A 23,223-nucleotide genomic window follows, 5' to 3' on the forward strand; every position below is an offset into this window, starting at 1 on the left:
TGGCCGCTGAGCCTGCGCGTCCGGAGCCTGTGCTCCGCAACAGGAGAGGCCACAACAGTGAGAGGCCCGCGTACCACAAAAAAAAAAAAAAAAAAAAAAAAAAGGGAAGAGCCACTTGCTGTGGGAGTGTATAACAGGGGTGGGAGTGGGGGTCAGGGGAGCCTCCCTGATGTTGTGGCCTGTGAATGAACGCAGGAGGAAGAGGGGAGCCTGTCAGACTCATTTCTTCCTTGTGAGTAGCCTCACTCCTGCTTTTATTTTACATCTGTGTCTGGCATGTAGTAGTTGCTCAATAAATATTTGATAGTAAACAAAAACTCCTCTGAGCTCAAGGCAGGGCCTTGCCCTTATATGAGCTTGGCTTACCCCAGCGAGTGAACTTGAACCAATGAGGAAGCCTGGTGCCTCCAGTTCCTACTTGAAAAAATGATTCTAACAAACCCTTTACCCTGTATAGCCTACAAAATCTGGAAATGCTAAGCTCTGCCAAAGGAGGAGGCCATAGAATTCCCATGAGGAATTATTCACAAAGCCAGAAGTCATGGCTGTGACTGCCTGAAAGAAAACCTCACCTCTCTAACATAGATGCAGGCAGCCGTAAGAATCATTTAAGGACTTCCCTGGTGGCACAGTGGTTAAGAATCCACCTGCCAATGCAGGGGACATGGGTTCGAGCTCTTGTCTGGGAAGATCCCACATGCCGTGGAGCAACTAAGCCCGCGCACCACAACTACTGAGCCTGCGCTCTAGAGTCCGCAAGCCACAACTACTGAGCCTGCATGCCACAACCACTGAAGCCCGCATGCCTAGAGCCCGTGCTCTGCAACAAGAGAAGCCACCGCAATGAGAAGCCTGCGCACTGGCACGAGCCCCCCCCCAGCACTGCAACTAGAGAAAGCCTGCGTGCAGCAACGAAGGCCCAATGCAGCCCAAAATAAATAAATAAATAAACAACAGAATTAAATAGAGCTCTGATATTTAAAAAAAAAACAAAAAAGAATTCATTTAAGAGAAAACACAAATCCCTGGCATCCCAAAGGCAGATGAGAAGGGAGGTTATCTCTCCCAGTTTATAAGCAGATATGGCGGGGTGGGGGTGGGGGTGGGGGTGGGGGTCCCCAGAGACATAAGAGAAGCCATTTCTGGCCTAAGCCATTTTGGGATCTAAGCCTGGCTACAATGCTTGCCCTTGAACAGATCTCAGTAGCAATGATCTTAAGGGAACAAAAGAACAAATGACTGTTATCAGGTAAGAGAAGTAGCAAGGGCAAAGATAATAAATGGGTTGTAAAGACTCCCAGTTCTGTTTCAAGGTAAAGATTAGCCTGAAGCACTGTCTTGAGCGGTTTGGCAGAATTTAAATCCCCTCAACCATGAGATCAACTGGAACCTAAGGAATGAAAATGCTGACCTTTGCTGACCCTTGTGACTTCAATCAACTAAAGCTTGGACGCTGTCAACCTTTGCCGCAATTCTAAGTTGCAGTCTCCTGCTCGAGCCCCTTCATGAATATGCATATATCCTTAGTTTAAAGCTTCCCCAGTTTTGCTGTTCAAGGACACACTGATTTGGAAAAATCCCTGGTTTTCTCCTTACTTGTTGCAAGTCATAAATCCTTCCTTCTCCTGATCTTTGGCTTGGTTGTGTCTTCTGGCTTGACACCCACCAAGAGGCAAACCCAGTTTCGGGATAACAGGTTTTTGCCACTTCTATGTGTCGGGCACTGTTAGAAGATCCTTACAAGCCTAAGCTCCATGAGGGCATGACCTGGCATCTTGTTCACGGTCACATCCCCTACCCCTAGCATGCTGTCTCATCCATAGAGGACACTCAAATATTTGTTGACTGACTAAATGAATGAATGGATTACCTTATTTAATCCTCATAACAACCCTTTGGGCAGGTACCATTATTTTCCTCATTTTGCACAGGGAGAACACTGAGTGTCCAGAGGATGGCCCAGCTAGAGCGTGGCAGAGCCTGGATTGGGACCTGGATCAGTTTGCCTTGCACACCTGTGTTTACGATCGGTGGAAAGACAGGGGCCAGTGTTCACAGTGACTCTGATGGGGGGGACACAGGTGCACGTGGCAGGAAGAACTCATGACATGGAACCAAAATCTCAAATTTCAGTCCCTTCCTCTTCTCCAACAAGTTGCTTCAGCTTATTTATCTCTATGATAGGGAGTGTTCTGCTTGACCTATGTTGCTACCATTCTCAAATAAGATAATGCCTCATTTCACCTCTTCCACTGTGTTCATATTTTAACGTCTCTGTAAGTGGGATGTGTCTTACCATGGAGGCCACGGGAAAGTTCTGTGTCATACTTTAATGGACAGCATTTTTTTTTCTTTTTTTTCTTTTGGCCACGCCACGCAACTTGCAGGATCTTAGTTCCCCAACCAGGGATTGAACCCGCACCCCCTGCAGTGAAAGGTCTGAGTCCTAACCACTGGACCACCAGGGAATTCCCCAGAGAGCACTCTTTTTCTTAGCTATACATAAAATAGTGAAACATCTTACAGCCAATGGTATCTTGGATTTAGGAAATTCAATAAATGTGCAAGTGTGTTATAAACTGTAAAATCTTATTTACACTTGTATGTTAGGTCATAGTGATAAAGCATTTTCTTATCCATTATTTCACTTTTATTCCTGAAGCCCCATGTGGAGCAGAGAAAACAGTGCTCAGCGCTGGATCTGAGTTTGAATCCCTCCCTAGGCCCTGACTAGCTTTGAGCCATAGGTTCCTTATCAATACACTGGGGATAATAATACCTATTGTTACCATGGGGCAGAGTGTCCTGGTTTGAACCTAGTAGTGACTTCTGCTGGAAGATGAACTAGCCCAAGCATACCTGGGTTGGGCTTGGTTGGGTTGAGTTACATAGACTAGAAGCATCGAGGCAACTTCTTTGCACAAACTGATTTACGTTGAGGGAAGTAGGTGTCAGAAATGAGGTGGCCTCGGGGACAGAGGTGGGATGGTAACAGCAGCTCGGGGGGCCCCTCCTGGGGTGGCAGTAGGAGTGATTGGCAAGAGATGTCCTCAAACCAGGATCTGCATCCTCAACCTTGCCTGTTTCCTTGACCCCAAGGCTCACATTTGTCATTAGTAAAAATGTGAGACAGCTCCACTCTCTATGAGTCTCCTGAGTCTCACTCCTGACAGTGAAGGAGCTAAGGCATATAATATTCTTAGAGGAGTGCCTGACCCTTAGCCCTTGATACACGGATACATCTAGTTGTTCACGCTGCTGCTATTACTTATTTTTATTATCATTATTTCAAATCTGGGTCCTGGGGACCCATGACCAAGACCTCTAGAGGAAGCAGCTGTGCCGGAACCCAAAGGAGATTGGGGGATGGGGAGGGGGCTCCCAGGGGTCTGCTTTCACAGGTGTCCAGCTGGTGGGCTGAGAACCTGATTCAGCCCCCAGGACCTCGTGTTTGGCACAGCCTGATTAAAGCCATTTTCAAGGGCCATTAGATGGAGCACTCAGGCTGCATTCTCCCCGTCAAGTCCCGTGGGGCTGCTGTCATAATCGCTCACAGTCCCGGCCTGCTCCCCCAGGCTCTGAAGGCCTTGGATTGTACCATGAAACAGCGCTTTGGCTGGAAATCAGCATCTCTCCAGAGTCCCAGCAGCCGGGACGGTTTAAAGGCAGTAGATGGCAACTGCAGAGCCACAGCAGGATGCAAGGGCTGTGTGCGAGCCCACGTGAGACTTACCCAGGGAAGATGCCTAAATATAACAGTAAATGCCTTGAGAAGGGGCTGTGAGTCTGGTGTTAAACTGTCAGGACAGAAGCCAGTGAAATGTCAGGCATTTCCATTATTATAAAAGAAACAACAGGCCCCAAATGGAGTTACTTGTGCTAAGCCCCAGGTCAGCAAACCAAGTTAGGTATTAACCAAGTTTATACCTAACCTAACTGAAGTTTCAGCCTCTCCCAAGAATGTGACCTTTAAACAGTCCATCTGGAATTACCTGGTCAGCACTAGTAGGGAAATCTGCCTGGTAGACACCACCCCTTCCCCTAAACGAAGGTAACCTTGCCTGACACAATCCACTTTTTGCTAGAATCTTCCTTTTTCCACCGCCTTCTGTTTATAAAACCTTCCATTCGTACAGCTCCTTGGAGTGCCTTTCTTTTTTTTTTCTTTTTTTTCTTTTTGGCTGCACTGCACAGCATGCGGAATCTTAGTTCCCCAACCAGGGATCAAACCCACGCCCCATGCAGTGGAAGTGCAGAGTCTTAACCACTGGACCGCCAGGGAAGTTCCTGGAGCTCCTTTCTATTTGCTAGATGGGATGCTGCCTGATTCATGAATTGTTGAATACAGCCAAATAGATCTTCAGATTTACTCAGTTGAATTTGGTTTTTTAACGCCATTAACAGGATTCTATGTGTATCCACAGGCCGACAAACTCTCATGTTCCTTACAGGGTTGTTGGAAGGTAAGACACAGTCGCTGTGAAGTGCCTGGCGTGGGACTTGGCCAGCAGCCATCGTTGTCCACGCGTGAAGGTCGTTCCTCTGCATCTTGCTGCCGTTTTCGTCCCACCGTGCCAGGCACCGCCTGGGCATCAGGGAATGCTGTGGGGACCTGGGGCACAGTCTTACCTGGAAAGGCCTCTCTGATGAGCTCGGTCAGATGCTCCACAATTTGCAGCACGGCCGCCTCTCCCAGGTTCTCGTTGGGCACGTGGGGCGTGTCATCACTGCAAAACACCGCCGGGCAGCTCGGGAAGTGGCACAAGGAAACGAAGGGACGGCTCTACCGCGAGAAAAGAGACTGCAGAACTGGGCCTCAGACAGCTACTGAAGGGGAATGACCAGGCTGGAGTTGGGAGTCACGTGGGACAAAGTCCAAACCCAGGCTCTGCCATTGACCGGCTGTGGGTCCCTGGGCTGGTTGTTTAACCTCGCTGGGCTTCTATTAGCTCATCTATAAAATAGGGACAATAATGGTACCTACACACAGAGTATCTGTGGGACTTCATTGAAGGGGGGGAAAGTATATATATAAAATGTAGTAGCCGCTAGGTTGCAGTTAATATGGTCTTGAGAGGAGCTTGGGATGGAGAAGCCGTGTCTGAGTTTCCCCAAGGGTTTTAAGGAGTTTGGAGCTGGCTTCAGAATATAGAATTCAGATCTACTCTGGTAGGTCGAGGACCTACCCCAGGACCATTTTGTCCCCCATGTTTGACAGACCTAAATTCTTGGATCCACCTTAGAAAGGTGCAGCAAGGTGGGGGAAGAAGTGGGAAAGGAGGTTTGGGGGGTGCTAAGAGCCCTCACAACTAAAGCCTGAGGACTCTGCTGGATCGACGGGGCGAGGCAGCTGCTACCCAGAGACTCCCCAGGGAAGTTAATTAGCTGAATTGCCCCGAGACCGCTACTGGCGGCCCACACTGGCTCACTTTGTGCTGGGTACTTTCTGTGTATTGGACCCTTATCCACTAATTTATTCTTCATAATAACCCTACGACATAGGTTCTATCGTTAGTCCCATTTGACAGATAAAGAAACCAAGGCACAGAAAGGTGAAGAATCCTGCCTAATGTATGCAACTAGACAGTGGTGAAGTCAGAGTTTGAACCAGTCAACCTGGCTCCAGAGTCTATGCTCACATCCATTACATCCTGCTGTGACTCTGATACCCTCATTAGGGCAGTAAGAGGGGCCTTGTAGCCCTGTCCTCCCTGGGGACAGGCCAGGAATACAAAGATAGAACAAAATTCCATTTTTTTTCCTAGTTTGGAGCATTTAATTCTGTGTGATAGAAAACACATCCAATTTCTATAGGTTATCCCTCAGGGGATTGCAAAAACACATCCAATTTCCACAGGTCCAAGGGACTGCAATTCTCCCGGAGAGGTCCAGTTTCTTAGAAATTGAAGAATCATGAAGGGTCCTAGAGGTCATCTTGTCCAATGCCATACAACTCTGCAAGTCCCAGAGATTTCCCAGAAAAATCATGCTTCTGTTAAAGGGTCGTGAATTTCCCAGAGGGGTCAAATCTTTTAGAATGTTATGCATTTCTCCAAGGGCCCCTCCTCAGAGAGCAGGAGGCCAGGGTCATGGCCTAACTCTCACTCTCTCCTTAGATTGATTCCTGAGCCCAGGGAAGCCAGAGCTGCCCAGGCTCCTCCTGAGACACTGTCACATGTCTTAAGTGTCCAGCCTTGCTCCTCCCGCGGCTGGCCACATAGTCCACGTGAGGGTCATTCCGATCACTCCCATGTCACACTGAGAGACAGCTGGAGACGTCGTGGGTTTGATCCCGCCTTACAGAAGTGTCCATAGAGGCTGGAGGAGGGCACAAGAAGCCCGAGCTCCTGCCAGCCCTCCTCACCTGCTCCCTGGTTCACCACTTCCTGCAGGAAGTCCTCCCCAATCCCGCCAGAGGGAGTCAGGTGCCCTGTGAAGCTCCCCCGTCCACCCAGTGACACTCTCTCCTCGCTGGGATGTAATGGTCAGTGGCCTTGTCTGTGTCGCCCAGGAGACCTTGAGCTCCCTGAAGGAGGGTCCAGGTCCGTATCTTCTCTGTTCCCCCCCGTCTCCTGGGGGTGAGTGCAAGACAGGCTGACCTACCAAGGGTGGGAGGGAAGGAGCGAATGAGTGAAGGAAGGACCTCGAGTGCTGAGGGAAGTCAGAGGACTTCCAGCAGCACCCATGGACGAGCAGCAGAGATGGCATCTCTGTGGCTGAGCTGAAATCACCCCTCAGGCTCTCTCCACACAGAGTAGCTCTCCGACCAGTGAGGATTCCCAGGGCCAGGGCAGCCGGGGGTGGCCTGCGGCTGACCAGGACACTTGGTCCCGGTGCTGGCTCCCCTTCAGCCCTCCTACCTTCTCCCCTCCCTGTATTTGGATCTCTGGGGCTTGCAGTCCCCAAACCCCGGTGGGAGTGGCACCAGCGTTCATTGACCCCCACACCCACCCCCGACTTAAAATCCGCGAGTTCCGCGCATGCCCAGACACGCCATGACCGTGTCCCCAGGCTCAGTGAGAGCCACATTCTGCTGAGGCCGTAAGACACAAGATCAAGGGCACAGACCCTGGAATCAGCCAGGCTCAGGCTCCCCTGGACAAGCTTTGAGCTTCAGGTTCATCCTCTCCGCAGCAGGGCTGGTGCGGACTAAGGGAGATGGTGTGGGGAAGGTACCAGTCAGGCAGGGGGCACAGGCGGTGGCCCGGGGAAGGGTAGCTGTGGTGACGGCTCTCACCCAGTCCAGAGGATGAAGTCTGGCTCTGGCTCGATCTCCTTCATGGCGTAGATAGAGGAGTTGATGAGGATCCAGGGAGAATCGCAGAGGTAGTTGCCCCAGGGGCCTGCATTGGGCACCGGCTGGGAACCAGCGGATGGGCACACCTGGAGGGTGTCTTCAGACACCTTGTAGTCCGGGTCAAGGTGCAGGTCAGAGATGTGCCAGAACTTCCCTGCAGGGGCAAGGAGACCCTGCTCAATGCAGGTCTCTCCCTGAGCCTGGATGTGGAGGGAGTCAAGGGAACCTTGGGCTGGGGGAAGGGAGCTTGCACAGGTAAAAGGAAGTTTTCTCCGAACCCAGGGCCTGGTTTTGCCCAGGGAGGCACTGAGCAGAGCAGAAAACAGGCTTGGCTCTGTCCCTGACCTCTGACCCTTGACAAGGCCCTTTCTATCTCCCCACCTCAGTGTCCCCAGCAGCAGCATGAGAGGTGGACTGCGTGACCCTCAAGAATTCTTTGGGGGACTTCCCTGGTGGCACAGTTGTTAAGAATCCGCCTGCCAATGTGGGGGACACGGGTTCAAGCCCTGGCCCAGGAAGATCCCGCGTGCCGCGGAGCGACTAAGCCCACACGCCACAACTACTGAAGGCTGCTCACCTAGAGCCCGTGCTCCGCAACAAGAGAAGCCACCAAAATGAGAAGCCCACGCACCACAACAAAGAGTAGCCCTCGCTCTCCCCAAGTAGAGAAAGCAGCAACGAAGACCCAACGCTGCCCAAAATAAATAAATAAATATTTTTTAAAAAATAAAACTCCAGGGCTTCCCTGGTGGCGCAGTGGTTGAGAATCCGCCTGCCGATGCAGGGGACACGGGTTCGTGCCCCGGTCCGGGAAGATCCCACATGCCGCGGAGCGGCTGGGCCCGTGAGCAATGGCCAGTGAGCCTGCGCGTCCGGAGCCTGTGCTCCGCAACGGGAGAGGCCACAACAGTGACAGGCCCGCGTACCACAAGAAAAAAAAAAAAACAAAACTCTTTGGGAGTTCTAAGCAGAGTGCTTGTTTTAAAGCAAAGGTGGGTTAAGCGCCCAGGCTCTGGAGCCACATACTAGCTGTGTGACCGTGGGCAAGTTGCTTCACCTCTCTGAGACCATAACTAGAGCCAAATCTTTTCAGCAGGGAAATACATACAAAAATCTGACCTGGGAGAAGGCTGACACATGAAATGCATTGTAAGATCTTGCTGATCAGTACCAGCAAAAACCTGGGGAATATGTGTGGAAATGGAGTTTACAAGTACGAGGCCAGAAAATAAGGAATGTAACTTCAGATTGGGTTGAGTTTCTTATTGTGGGTACACTTGTTAGTGACTCTGGATGCAGGGTAAAATGCCAAAAATCTCTTCGTGTAATACAGAGAACGGAATCCAAAGAAACTGGCCACATGGAGTGGCTTTATCATCTGCACCGAGCACAAGGCCTGGTGTGAATGGTTTCGATGATGCTTATTGAAGGAGGGCATTGAACAGGTTTGGTCTCTGCCCTAAATCCCGTTTCTGGCTAAAACAGGGGTGAGGCCTGGAATTTCCTCACTCTCCACCATTGCTGTCACTTCCTCCTCCACTTCCTGTATCACTCAGACTCAGAGCCAACAGTCAACACCCAGCCCATCCCAGGAAAATGGGCCTGGGCCAGGGGTTCCCGCTTCTGTTGCTTTCAGAATTGGATTAGTCAGTCCCCCACTCCCTCAAGCCGTCCCTTCCCCCCTCCCCACCACAGGACCTTCAGTGGGGCTCTAAGGCCTGAAGGTAAAGTCTGGACCCTGATCTCACTCCTTGACTTTTCCTCCAGATGTTTCTGAGCTTCTGCCCACCTCTCCTGATCTAAACCTGAACTCAGGAAAGGATCAAAACCTTGTTCACGGGACTTCCCTGGTGGCACAGTGATTAAGAATCCGCCTGCCAATGCAGGGGACACGGGTTCGAGCCCTGGTCCAGGAAGATCCCACATGCCACAGAGCAACTAAGCCCGTGCGCCACAACTACTGAGCCTGAGCGCCACAACTACTGAAGCCCACGTGCCTAGAGCCCGTGCTCTGCAACAAGAGAAGCCACCACGGTGACAAGCCCACACACCAGAACAAAGAGCAGCGCCCCCCCCAATCGCCGCAAATCGTCTCCCAGGAAGATGTGATTGCTAAGGGGGTAAAACCAGTGCCTTTTATTTTAACTACATCTTTTTGTAGATAGTCTAATCCTGCATTTTAGTTTTTTACCCAAACTGAAAGTCTTTGTTTAGAACGGCGGGAATTTAAACTTTTTTTTTTTTTTTTTTTTTTTTTGCGGTACGCGGGCCTCTCACTGTTGTGGCCTCTCCTGTTGCTGAGCACAGGCTCTGGACACACAGGCTCAGCAGCCATGGCTCACGGGCCCAGCCGCTCCGCACCATGTGGGATCTTCCTGGACCGGGGCCCGAACCTGTGCCCCCTGCATCGGCAGGCGGACTTGCAACCACTGCACCACCAGGGAAGCCTGGGAATTTAAACTTTTCACACAACTTGTGATCACTAATATATTTGAAATTACTTCTACAGGGGCAAAATCCTAAGCCAGAGGAAAGAAAATAACCTCCCCGTTTCAACTAGTAAATGGGTAGAGTTGGTGGACTTTCCCAAGCCTCTGCCAGAGGCGATGAGTGGGTCACACCTGCTTCTAAGCCTGAGGCCAGGCAAGGTTGGCTGTGGAAGCAAGAGGCCCTTTGCCCTTTATTCTGGCACGTGTGTCCCTTGCCTTCTCTGCAGACCATGCAGAGACCATTCCCCTGCCTCAAGCCAGCTCTTTCTCAACTAACCACAAACATGGAGCAATTCTGCCCCTTTGACATCAGCCCTCAAAGTACTCAAAGGTTATTTCTCCACTTCAGAAACTCCTTGCCTGAGGCTCGTCAGCTGTTGGTTTGTCTCTTCCTGCAAGCTCCGGACTAGAACTGAAACTCCTTGCAGCCTCCCTCACACTTCCTATGACCTCTGAGTGCATGCATGTGTTCATGTGTGTGCATATGTGTGTATGTGCTTTTGTGTATGTATGTATACACGTGTGCGTGGGTACATGCGTGCGTGCCCATGTCCTCAAAGGCCTGACTTCAGGAAAGGTCAGGAGAGTGGAAAGAATGGCAGAGAGAGGGACTTCCCTGGTGGCACAGTGGTTAAGAATCCTCCTGCCAATGCAGGGGACATGGGTTCGAGCCCTAGTCCGGGAAGATCCCACATGCCGTGGAGCAACTAAGCCCGTGTGCCACAACTACTGAGCCTGCGCTCTGGAGCCCACGAGCCACAACTACTGAAGCCCGTGCACCTAGAGCCCGTGCTCCGCAGCAAGAGAAGCCACCGCAATGAGAGGCCTGTGCACTGCAACAAAGAGTAGCCCCACCCCCTCGCTGCAATTAAAAAGAAAGCCCGCGTGCAAGCCATAAATAAATAAATTTAAACGAAAAAGAAAAAGAATGGTAGAGAGAGCCAGAGATCCAGGCAGGGGCTCCACCTCAGGCTCCAGTGTCCTCATTGTGGAGTCTGATCACAGACCCCTCCTCTGCTGCTTTGCCCAACCCCATCCAGCCCCTCTCCTCACAGGGCCTCTTTCCTAGCTCCTCTGCCACCTTCCCCAGTCCTCCCCAGGTCATCGCATGGCTGCTTTCTCCTCTTCATTCAGGCCTCAGCTCGAAGGTCACCTCCTCAGAGAAGCCTCCCCTGACTACCTTTGCTAAAGTTCCACTTCTTCCCACCCCTCTGGTCACTAGCTATGTGAGTCCCCCAGTTTTATTTTCTTCAGAGCACTCTCACATATGAACTTATCTTGTTGGCTTGCTTGTCAGCCATCTTCCCCTTCTTCAGTGTCAGTCCCACAAGGGCACAAAGCCTGTCTTGTTCATCCCTGTGTCCTCAGCACCTAGAACAGTGCCTGGGATGTGGAAGATGCCCATATAGTTGATGAATGAGCAAGGCTGTGGGAGGATGATTGGACTGGTAAGCACTCAGAGAATGTTAGCCAGGTGCCCTTCACATGCTCATCTCATTTCATCCTTGCAACCATTCTGTGAGGTGGGATTCTTATGCCCATTTCACAGATGAGGAAACTGCGGCTCGAACCCAACCTCTCTGACTGCAAAGCTGAGACACAATGTTGACTCAGAGCCCCCAGAAGGCTTTTATAATACATCTATGTTACCCATAAAAGATGGGAGCCACAGGCTTCTATGGAGTTGGTCACAGAATGTGAGGAATTAAGCTCTGATTATCATGTCATGGAGAAGAGGATGGGCACCTCCTGGAGAGGGAGGAAGGTTATTGGGTTTCTAATCCAGGCTCTCTGGGCAAGCCAGTTGGACTGAGAGTGTTTGATGTCTGCCCTGCTTGTCTGTGAGCATCAAATAAGACAGTGAACAAGAAAGATCTAGTCCAGGGGCTTCCCTGGTGGCGCAGTGGTTGAGAGTCCGCCGGCCGATGCAGGGGACGTGGGTTCGTGCCCCGGTCCGGGAAGATCCCACATGCTGCAGAGCGGCTGGGCCCGTGAGCCATGGCCGCTGAGCCTGCGCGTCCGGAGCCTGTGCTCCGCAACAGGAGAGGCCACAACAGTGAGAGGCCCGTGTACCTCAAAAAAAAAAAAAAAAAAAAAAAGAAAGATCTAGTCCAGAAGACTCTCAACACACCACTGTCCCTGGCAATTACCTCCAGGGGCCAGGAGTGAGACTGGGAGGCTGTGGGGAGTTGGGCACTTTAACACTTTATCCTTCGGACCAGAGCTTCTCAAACATTACCACGCAGTTGCCTCACCTGGGGAATCTCATGAAAATTAAGATGCTTTCTATATTCATACTGCTTGGATATTTTACAGTAAGAAAGTATTCATATAATCTTTGAGTTTTAAGAAAAGGTATACCAATCTTAGCTGTCATTGTTATTCATTAATTATTGAGACTATGAATAAATTTACCATCAAATCCAGTGAGAAGTTGAGGGCACAGACCTGGGTTGGAATTCCAGCTCCAGTGCCCACTAGCTGGGTGAACTTACTCTGTGCCTGTTTCCTCATCTGTAAAATGGGGACAACAGCGCCCCCCAGCTTTTATGGTTATTGTGAGGTTTAAAATGAGAGAATCTGAGAATATGCATAAGCACTCAGCAAAGCAAAGCAGCAGTTACTTTGAATTTGGTCCCTGGGGTGTCCTGAAAGTCCCCTTTCACCATGGAAGGGAGATGGGACCAGAGGAGTGGCTGTGTCCTTCCCCTGCCTGCCCCAGCGTCCCCTCAGCTACTGTCCTCTTCAGGAAAGTGCAGGTCTGGGGCCAGGACATTTGAAACAGAACAATGTGAAAACAGATCCTGTCCCCTCCTGGCTGGTCCTCCTTGAGCAGAGGACCGGTGGCACAGCACACGCTCTAGTTTTAATTCTGAGAGCTCAGCTCTGCTCCCTGTGCCTGGTCAGGCCAAAGTCTCCTGGCCCTCCTCCTTCTTCACCAAAGGGGTCATCAGGCCCACCTTGTACACTGGGGACAACAGATACAGGGCCCAAGGCCTAATACTTTTGTAAGGCTCATGGAAATGTCTGAGACCTGAAAAAGAGTGCATTGCTTCCGAAGTTCAGAAAAAAAAGCAAAAAAAAAACTATGCTATCGAAACCAACAATCCATTTCAAATGCAATATTTAAAATGTCATTAAAAATCATATATATAGGACTTCCCTGGTGGTGCAGTGGTTGAGAATCCGCCTGCCGATGCAGGGGACACGGGTTCGTGCCCCGGTCCGGGAAGATCCCACATGCCGCGGAGCGGCTGGGCCCGTGAGCCATGGCCACTGAGCCTGCGTGTCCGGAGCCAAATAAAATAAATAAATAAATAAATAAAATCATATATATATATAATCATAGATAATGTGAGATACTTTTACAATGATTCATGATGGGTTGGAGGAGACTTGCAAAAATCATTCCTAAAGTCTAATAAGGTCTTTTAAAAAATTTTTTATTTATTTAATTAATTTATTTTTGACTGCGTTGGGTCTTCGTTGCTGCACACAGGCTTTCTCTAGTTGCGGTGAGTGGGGGCTACTCTTCATTGTGGTGCGCAGGTTTCTCATTGCAGTGGCTTCTGTTGTTGCAGAGAATGGGTTCTAGGCTCACGGGCTCAGTAGTTGTGACTTGCAGGCTCTAGCGTGCAGGCTCAGTAGTTATGGCACATGGGCTTAGTTGCTCCACGGCATGTGGGATCTTCCTGGACCAGGGCTCGAACCTGTGTCCCCTACGTTGGCAGGAGGATTCTTAATCACTGCGCCACCACAGAAGCCCTAGAGTCTAATAAGGTCTTAAAGTGTCCAAAAGGTGAGTTTGCTTATGGTTGGAGACAAGAAAAGGAAGGCATTTATTTAGCACCTACTGAATGCCAGATGCTGTGCCAAGCCCTCTGCCTATATAGCTTCACAACAAAATTAGAAATACATTCTATCATTATACCCATTTTACAGATGAGGAAACTGAGCTGGTTAGTGGCAGACCTATGATTCATATTGTATCTAAACAGAAATGATCACGGTGCACTTTGCCACAAGCTAGCTGTGTGACCTTGGATATTAAAAAAAAAATCACTTAAACTTTTATAGCACGTTGCAGTGTAAGTGCATGATCTCACCTAACTATCATTTAATCTCTCCTCTGCTATTATCCTTATTTTATAGATAGTGAAATAGAGGCTCAAGGTCACATAGATATTAAAAGGTAGGATCTAGGCTTTCTAGCTTAAGGCAATGGATTGTTTTTGAAACGGCATGCATGAAATTTGGACTCAGGGAAATCTTGTTTTGAATCCTGGCTCCTCCACAGGTGATGGCAACTTGAACAAGAGATTTCCTCAGTTGAGCCTCAGTTTCCTCATCTGTAAAATGGGGATAACAATGCTAGTAGCAAAAGGGTAGATGTCCGGATGAAAGGAATAATCTCACATGGAGCACGTGACTGTGGAGTGGACAAGCCAGCCTGAGTGCTTAATCCCTGGGATACTCTGCCCCTTGGGCCTCAGTTTTTCTTCTCCTCTGGAGCCTCTGTTTCCTCAAGTGTAAGATTCGAGTATTGCACAAAGGTTATCTGAAGGCCCTGCCAGTGATTCCATGACTTTTGTCTGTTATGTGTATAACCCACCATAAAGTGATGTTGGTCCCCAGTTCAGTCCTTCGGTTTTTCTGTTTGTTTGATTTTTGGTTTTGTTTTTTACAATAGGTCCTTGTTGGTTATCTATTTTAAATATAGCAATGTGTCCATGTCAATCCCAAACTCCCAATCTATCCCTCCCCCACAACGGTTCCCCTCTGGTTACCCCCTGGTAACCACAATTTCGTTCTCGAAGTCTGAGTCTGTTTTGCTTTGTAAATAAGTTCATTTGTATGTTGTTGTTTTTTTTAGATTCAAATCAGTCCTTCGTTTTTGACACTAAGTGATAACCCCAAACACTTCAGTAATAAATCCTCCTCTGTAAACCACTGCCCTCCAAAACACAGAGGGTTCACTTGTTAAAACCAACATTTCCTGACCCCTTACGTTATCTGCATGGATTGCCCTCTCCTCACAGCGGCTCCATGAGGCAGGCTCATCATTCTTGGGGGAAATGTTTTCCTACCATGCAGGCCCATACTGAAAGGACTTGTGGGTTTCTCTGCAGTTAGAGGCTGAGGGATAAATGCAGTGTTGTCTCAGGCTTGTGTGGGAGCAGACAAAGCCAGCAAGCTGGTGCCCCACCCAAGCTCCTGACTAAAGATGGTGGAGGGAGAATCCCCACCATTGTTTTTTTTTAATTTATTTATTTTTGGCTGCATTGGGTCTTCGTTGCTGTGCACAGGCTTTCTCCAGTTGTGTAGAGCGGGGGCTACTCTTCATTGCGGTGCGCAGGCTTCTCATTGTCGTGGCTTCTCTTGTTGTAGAGCACGGGCTGTAGGCACGTGGGCTCAGTAGTTGTGGCTTGCAAGCTCTAGAGCACAGGCTCAGTAGTTGTGGCACACAGGCTTAGTTGCTCCACAGCATGTGGGATCTTCCTGGACCAGGGCTCAAACCCGTGTCCCCTGCATTGGCAGGCAGATTCTTAACCACTGCGCCACCAGGGAAGCCCATAGAATCCCCACGGTTTTATGCAAAGCAGGGATAACTGCTATCTGATTTGGTATCTCAAAGGTCTGCACTTCAGGAAGAGACTCGGATTCTGAAAAATCTTACAGGTGTTGTGGAATTCTTTTTAAATTTAATTCCATTTTTAGATTATAGATGTGTACATTCCAGAAAGTTTGGAGAAAAGAGAAAAAGAAATAGTACCTATAAAACCCACCATCCCAAGAGGACCCATCAAAGGGCACGATGGATAAAGTGGCTGAGTACAGACTTGGTCTTGCCACTTCTCAGCTGTGGGATCTTGGGCGGGTGTTGTGTCCCCTCTGAGTCTCATTTTCCTCATCTGCAAAATGGATATAATGGTAATAGTGCCTACTTTACAGGGACTATAAAAATCAAAGGAGTTGGGCTTTTTTGTTTGGTGGGTTTTTTGGGGGTTTTTTTTTGGTTTTTTTTTGCGGTACGCAGGCCTCTCACTGTTGTGGCCTCTCCCGTTGCGGAGCACAGGCTCCAGACGTGCAGGCTCAGCGGCCATGGCTCACAGGCCTAGCCGCTCCACGGCATGTGGGATCTTCCCAGACTAGGGCACGAACCCGTGTCCCCTGCATCGGCAGGCGGACTCTCAACCACTGTGCCACCAAGGAAGCCCCAAAGGAGTTTTTTTTATTTCATTTTTCAAATAGGTTTTAAAAGGACAACATATGTCAAGCACCAAGCACAAGCATGGCATATCATAAGTGCTCAGAAAATAAATGTTAGCACTTCTTGGCTATTTTCCTTACTGTTGTTTGTGTGATTTTATTTATTTTTTAAAAATTATTTATTTATTTATTTATTTATTGGGTTGCACTTGGTCTTAGTTGCGGCAGGAGGGCTCCTTAGTTGTGGCTCACTGGCTCCTTAGTTGCAGCATGTGGGCTCCTTACTTGTGGCATGTGAACTCTTAGTTGCGGCATGTGGGATCTAGTTCCCTGACCAGGGATCAAAACTGGGCCCCCTGAATTGGGAGCGTAGAGCCTTATCTACTATGCCACCAGGGAAGTCCCTCTTTGTGGGTTTTTATATAACATTATTTTATAAACAGATTGAAGATGTACAGCCGGGGTTCATGTCCAGACTCAGACACTTAACTAGATGTGTGACCTTGAGTGAGTTATTTAACTTCTCTAAGGCTCAGTTTCCTTGCTGATAATCCCTACTTCACAAGGCTGTTGTGAGGATATCATGTAAAAATTTTAGCAGTGCCGGCCACATAGTAAGTGCTTAATAAATGTTACTTAATATTTTCAATTTATGGTATTATCTTGAAACTTTTGTGTCTGGTGGTTTTACCATAATCTATTCAGCTATTCTATTGCTGTTAGCATTTTCCATTATTATAAACAACACTGCAATAAACATCTTAGTGCCTTTGGTGGCAGGGGAGATTCTTTTTAACCACTAAGACCCTGGGCTTGGGAAGGGGGTGCCTGCTGGCATTTGGATTTCTAAGAAAACATATTTAAAAGTGAAACAGTGACGGGGTGGAGATACTTTCAATCATTCCTAAGTCTCCGGTCAGACTGGCAGGGCCCTGAGAACCCCAGAGGGGAACAGGGTCTCTGTGTCCAAGTAGATGGAGGATGGCCACTCTTGACCTTCTCCCAAGCAGTCACCCTCCCAGGGAATGACACATCCTCTCAGGGCATGTCCCAAATCAAACCGCCCTCCCCTCCTCCTGCATCTCAGCAAATGACAACCTCGTCCTTCCAGCTGCTGATACAAAAACCTTGGAGTTGCCTCTGAGTCCTCCTTCTCTCACACTCTCCATCTGTCAGCAAGTCTTTTTTTTCTTAAATTTTATTTATTTTTGGCTGCGTTGGTTCTTCGTTGCTGCACACAGGCTTTCTCTAGTTGTGGCGAGTGGGGGCTACTCTGTTGCGGTGCCCGGGCTTCTCATGTCGCAGAGCACGGGCTCAAGGCACGTGGGCTTCAGTAGTTGTGGCACATGGGCTCAGTAGCTGTGGCTCACGGGCTTAGTTGTTCCGCGGCATGTGGGATCTTCCCAGACGGGGCTCGAACCCGTGTTCCCGGCATTGGCAGGCAGATTCTTAACCACTGCGCCACCAGGGAAGTCCTGTCAGCAAGTCTCGTCCTGAGTCAATCTCCCAGCATTCCTCCTCTCCCTGGATGATGGCAGTAGCCTCGTCACTGGTTTTGCTCCTCCTTTACCAGGATGAGCAGCCATCCCAGTTTGCCCATGACTGAGGGACTGCCAAGGATGCCCAACTTTAAGTGCTACAACCAGGAAAATCTCAGACGTACTGAGATCTCTTGCTCACCTCACCTTTACGCCATCACAGACGCTTCTCCGTACAACAGCCCAAGGATCCTTTTAAACTCACACAAGTCAGATCACACCACAGCTCTGTCCCAAACCCTCTAAGGATGTCCCATTTCACTCTGAGTTCTTAAAATTGTCTACAGGTTTATACATGAGCTGCCACCAGCTCCCCCCACACCCCTGTAACCCCTGACATCCCTCCCCACACCCTTCCTGTCCTCTCTGCTCCAGCCAGCTGGTCTCAGGCTCTTCCTCACACACGTCGCCTGTGTGTCCCGCTCAGGGCCTGTGCACTTTCTGTCCTATCCTGCTGGAATGTTCTTCTCCTGGACATCCACATGGCTCTCTCCTTTGCTGCCTTAAATCTCTGGTCAAATGTCACTTTATTCGACAGCTCTTCTCTGGCTATCCCTTAAGTATCTCCCCCCGCCATCCTCTCCACTCCTTTATTCTGCTTTATTATTCTCCATAACACTTGTTATTTCCTGGAATATGTATTTCTTTGTTCATGTGTCTTTCAGAGGTTTCTCCAGAGGTGAAGGAATGCTTCACCAGGTCTGGGACTTTTGTTTATTTCTGCTGCGCCCCTGGTTCCTAGAATAGTGCATGATACATTTTTTTGGTTTAAAATAATTCTTTTATTGCCCAGGACATTCTTTTTCTTGTGTCTTGATTTTTTGTTGTTTGTTTGCTTGTTTGTTTTTGTTTTCTTTTTTAATAACTATAAATTCAAGCTTAGGAAGCTTGACTTTGTCTTGAAAAACAACAAATTTTTTTAAAAAATTATTATTTATTTATAAGCTGCATCAGGTCTTAGTTGAGGCATGTGGGATCTTTGGTTGCGGCACACAGGATTCTCTCTAGTTGTGGCATGCAGGTTTTTCTTTCTCTAGGTGTGGCACGCAGGCTCCAGGGCACATGGGCTCTGTAGTCTGCGTCACGTGGACTTCTGTAGTTGCGGCGTGGGAGCTCAGTAGTTGTGGCGCATGGGTTTAGTTGCCCCGCAGCATGTGGGATCTTAGTTCCCTGACCGGGGATCAAACCTGCATTCCCTGCATTGGAAGGCGGATTCTTTACCACTGGACCACCAGGGAAGTCCCAAACAACAAAGTTTTTATATCATTTGCTAACCTGATCTCATTGTTTTTTGGGTTTTTTTAAACATCTTTATCGGCATATAATTGCCTTACAATTTTGTGTTAGTTGCTGCTGTATAACAAAGTGAATCAGCTATATGTATACATATATCCCTATATCTCCTCCCTCTTGTGTCTCCCTCCCACCCCTCTAGGTGGTCACAAAGCACAGAACTGATCTCCTGTGCTATGTGGCTGCTTCCCACTAGCTATCTATTTTACATTTGGTAGTGTATATATGTCCACGCCACTCTGTCACTTCGTCCCAGATTACCCTTCCCCCTCCCCGTGTCCACAAGTCCATTCTCTACATCTGCGTCTTTATTCCCGTCCTGTCCCTAGGTTCTTCAGAACCATTTTTTTTAAGATTCCATATATATGTGTTAGCATACGGTATTTGTTTTCCTCCTTCTGACTTACTTCACTCTGTATGATAGTCTCCAGGTCCATCCACCTCACCACAAATAATTCAATTTTGTTTCTTTTTATGGCTGAGTAATATTCCATTGTATATATGTGCCACATCTTCTTTATCCATTCATCTGTCGATGGATTCTTAGGTTGCTTCCACATCCTGGCTATTGTAAGTAGTGCTGCAATGAACATTGTGGTACATGTCTCTTTTTGAGTTATGGTTTTCTCGGGATATATGCCCAATAGTGGGATTGCTGGGTCATATGGTAGTTCTATTTTTAGTTTTTTAAGGAACCTCCATACTGTTCTCCATAGTGGCTGTATCAATTTACATTCCCAGGAACAGTGCAAGAGGGTTCCCTTTTCTCCACATCCTCTCCAGCATTTATTGTTTGTAGATTTTTTGATGATGCCCATTTTGACCAGTGTGAGGTGATACGTCATTGCGGTTTTGACTTGCATTTCTCTAATGATTAGTGATGTTGAGCATCCTTTCATGTGTTTGTTGGCAACCTGTATATCTTCTTTGGAGAAATGTCTATTTAGGTATTCTGCCCATTTTTGGATTGGGTTGTTTGTTCTTTGAATGTTGAGCTGCTTGAGCTGCTTGTATATTTTGGAGATTAATCCTTAGTCAGTTCCTTTGTTTGCAAATATTTTCTCTCATTCTGAGGGTTGTCTTTTCAGCTTGTTTATGGTTTCCTTTGCTGTGCAAAAGCTTTGAAGTTTCATTAGGTCCCATTTTTGTCTTTATTTACATTTCTCAAGGAGGTGGGTCAAAAAGGATCTTGCTGTGATTTATGTCATAGAGTGTTTTGCCTATGTTTTCCTTGAAGAGTTTTATAGTGTCTGGCCTTACATTTAGGTCTTTAATCCATTTTGAGTTTATTTTTGTGTATGGTGTTAGGGAGTGTTCTAATTTCACTTTTACATGAAGCAGTCCAGTTTTCCCAGCACCGCTTATTGAAGAGGCTGTCTTTTCTCCATTGTATGTTCTTGCCTCCTTTGTCAAATATAAGGTGACCATATGTGTGTGGGTTTATCTCTGGGCTTTCTATCCTGTTCCATTGATCTATATTTCTGTTTTTGTGCCAGTACCATACTGTCTTGATCACTGTAGCTTTGTAGTATGGTCTAAAGTCAGGGAGTCTAATTCCTCCAGCTCCATTTTTCTTTCTCAAGATTGTTCTGGCTATTTGGGATCTTTTGTGTTTCCATACAAATTGTGAAATTTTTTGTTTGATAGGGATTGCACTGAATCTGTAGATTGCTTTGGGTAGTATAGTCATTTTCACAATGTTGATTCTTCCAATCCAAGAACATGGTATATCTCTCCATCTGTTTGTATCATCTTTAATTTCTTTCTTCAGTATCTTATAGTTTTCTGCATACAGGTCTTTTGTCTCCTTGAGTAAGTTTATTCCTAGGTATTTTATTCTTTTTGTTGCAATGGTAAATGGGAGTGTTTCCTTAATTTCTCTTTCAGATTTTTCATCATTAGTGTATAGGAATGCAAGAGGTGTCAGTGCATTAATTTTGTATCCTGCTACTTTACCAAATTGATTGATTAGCTCTAATAGTTTTCTTGTAACATCTTTAGGATTCTCTATGTATAGTATCATGTCATCTGCAAACAGTGACAGTTTTACTTCTTCTTTTCCGATTTGGATTCCTTTTATCTTCTCTGATTGCTGTGGCTAAAACTTCCAAACTATGTTGAATAATAGTGGTGAGAGTGGGCAACCTTGTCTTGTTCCTGATTTTAGAGGAAATGGTTTCAGTTTTTCACTATTGAGAGGGATGTTGGATGTGGGTTTGTCATATATGACCTTCATTATGTTGAGGTAAGTTCCCTCTACACTACTTTCTGTAGAGTTTTTATCATAAATAGGTGTTGAATTTTGTCGAAAGCTTTTTTTGCTTGTATTGAGATGATCACATGGTTTTTCTCCTTCAGTTTGTTAATATGGTTTATCACATTGATTGATTTGCATATATTGAAGAATACTTGCATCCCTGGGATAAATCCCACTTGATCATGGTGTATGATCCTTTTAATGTGCTGTTGGATTCTGTTTGCTAGTATTTTGTTGAGGATTTTTGCATCTATATTCATCAGTGATACTGGCCTGTAGTTTCCTTTTTTGTGTGGCATCTTTGTCTGGTTTTGGTATCAGGGTGATGGTGACCTCGTAGAATGAGTTTGGGAGTGTTCCTCCCTCTGCTATATTTTGGAAGAGTTTGAGAAGGGTAGGTGTTAGCTCTTCTCTAAATGTTTTGATAGAATTCACCTGTGAAGCCATCTGGTCCTGGGTTTTTGTTTGTTGGAAGATTTTTAATCACAGTTTCAATTTCAGTGCTTGTGATTGGTCTGTTTATATTTTCTACTTCTTCCTGGTTCAGTCTCAGAAGGTTGTGTTTTTCTAAGAATTTGTCCATTTCTTCCAGATTTTCCATTTTATTGGCATATAGTTGCTTGTGGTAATCTCTCATGATCCTTTGTATTTCTGCAGTGTCAGTTGTTACTTCTGCTTTTTCATTTCTAATTCTATTGATTTGAGTCTTCTCCCTTTTTTTCTTGATGAGTCTGGCTAACTGATTTCGTTTTAAGAGAGAGATAGGAGCTATCTTGCAAGGGTAAAGTTTATACCATGAATGATGTAGGTCAAAATCTGGTGGTACTAAGACCTACACTGTTGACAAACTTATAATCTGCTGGTGGCATTTGTGGAAAAGAAGCCCTTGCAAATTTCTAAACAACAGTAAACTCCGTTAGGAAATTCTAAAGTGTTTTACAGGTCAAAAAGGGAATGAGGGGACTTCCCTGGTGGTGCAGTGGTTAAGACTCTGCACTCCCAATACAGGGGGCCTGGGGTTTGACCGCTGGTCAGAGAACTAGATCCCACATGCATGCTGCAACCAAGAGTTCACATGCCACAACTAAGGAGCCCGCCTGCCGCAACTAAGACCCAGCATAAATAAATAAATAAATAAATAAATAAATAAATAACATTTTTTTTAAAAAGGGAATGAGGTTAGTAAAATGCCTCAACAGAGTTTGAATAAAATACTAGATTTGAGAGCTACTCAACCAATATTTTTTGAATGAATTCTTGACTCTTCCTGCCACCTTCTACCTCTACCAGCTGGCTGGCTCTTATGTACCCACACCTCTGAACAATGTCAATGTCCCTCCTGTGGCCAGCTGTCACCCCCACTTAAAATCTCAGGCTCAAACAGCACCTCCACCACCAACTAACTCTCTCACCCAGCCTCCCCAGCCTAGCTCCCTGCCTTGCTAGTTTTATCAGCATTTTCAGCTTTCTGTGAGCAGCTTCCAGCAGCCCTAGACCCTGAGTTCATAGTACCAAACAGAGAGATCACAGGCATTCTCAGTGCCTACCTTGTCCAGCCCTGGTGACTCCCCAGTGGGCCAGGAAAATCAGCAGCTCAGGCAGCCTCATCCTGGGGGCTCGCCTCATGGGAGCCATCGGGTTCTCCCGAAGCAAGTGTTCGAGCCACAGGCTTCCCAGCTAGGTGTTGGTGGCCAAGCTCCAGAGCAGAATTCCTGTCCTGTCACTGAGTGTTCCCAGAGACTGGAGGCGTTTGGCTCCTCTGGCTTTTCTTCCTTGGCCCGGCAGGGTGTGAGCAGGGTTTGCCCAAGGAGCTGTACCTGCCAGGACTTTGGACTCTCAAGTAGGAAGCAGCACCACTCCGGCCAGTTCCTCAAAGAATGTTGGCACAGCCAGCGACTGGATTTTCCAAGAAACTCACTCAACCCCAGTCAATGACAGGCAAATAACTACTTTTGAAACTTTCATGTTGCCCCACCCCAGCAGAACAAACATACCGTATAAAATGCCAGGCTTTTGCCATCAAAGGAACATAACTGCTTGTTGGAGATCGACATGCTTGACCACAAACGAACCAAGACTAAGAGTCATCTGCTCATTTATGCTGGAAACCATGTCCCATGGAGATAGAGGGGACCCAAG

At 47.5% G+C, this 23,223-nt stretch overlaps 1 protein-coding gene across 1 annotated transcript in view; it reads right to left on the minus strand.

The window, feature by feature from the left end:
• Positions 1 to 22,897, minus strand: part of SMPDL3B (sphingomyelin phosphodiesterase acid like 3B) — a 29,819-nt gene extending 6,922 nt beyond the window's left edge. Inside the window, exons 1-3 of the mRNA XM_059036450.2 lie at positions 22,632 to 22,897; positions 7,238 to 7,451; positions 4,630 to 4,727 (exon numbers count right to left, since the gene is read on the minus strand). Of these exons, the coding sequence (XP_058892433.1) occupies positions 4,630 to 4,727; positions 7,238 to 7,451; positions 22,632 to 22,719 (400 nt within the window). The 5' untranslated portion in view covers positions 22,720 to 22,897. The remainder of the gene's footprint in view (positions 1 to 4,629; positions 4,728 to 7,237; positions 7,452 to 22,631) is intronic.
• Between the last annotated feature and the right edge of the window lie 326 nt (positions 22,898 to 23,223).

The sequence above is a fragment of the Kogia breviceps genome, chromosome 1 (genome assembly GCF_026419965.1).
Source record: "Kogia breviceps isolate mKogBre1 chromosome 1, mKogBre1 haplotype 1, whole genome shotgun sequence".
Taxonomy (NCBI): Eukaryota; Metazoa; Chordata; class Mammalia; order Artiodactyla; family Physeteridae; genus Kogia; species Kogia breviceps.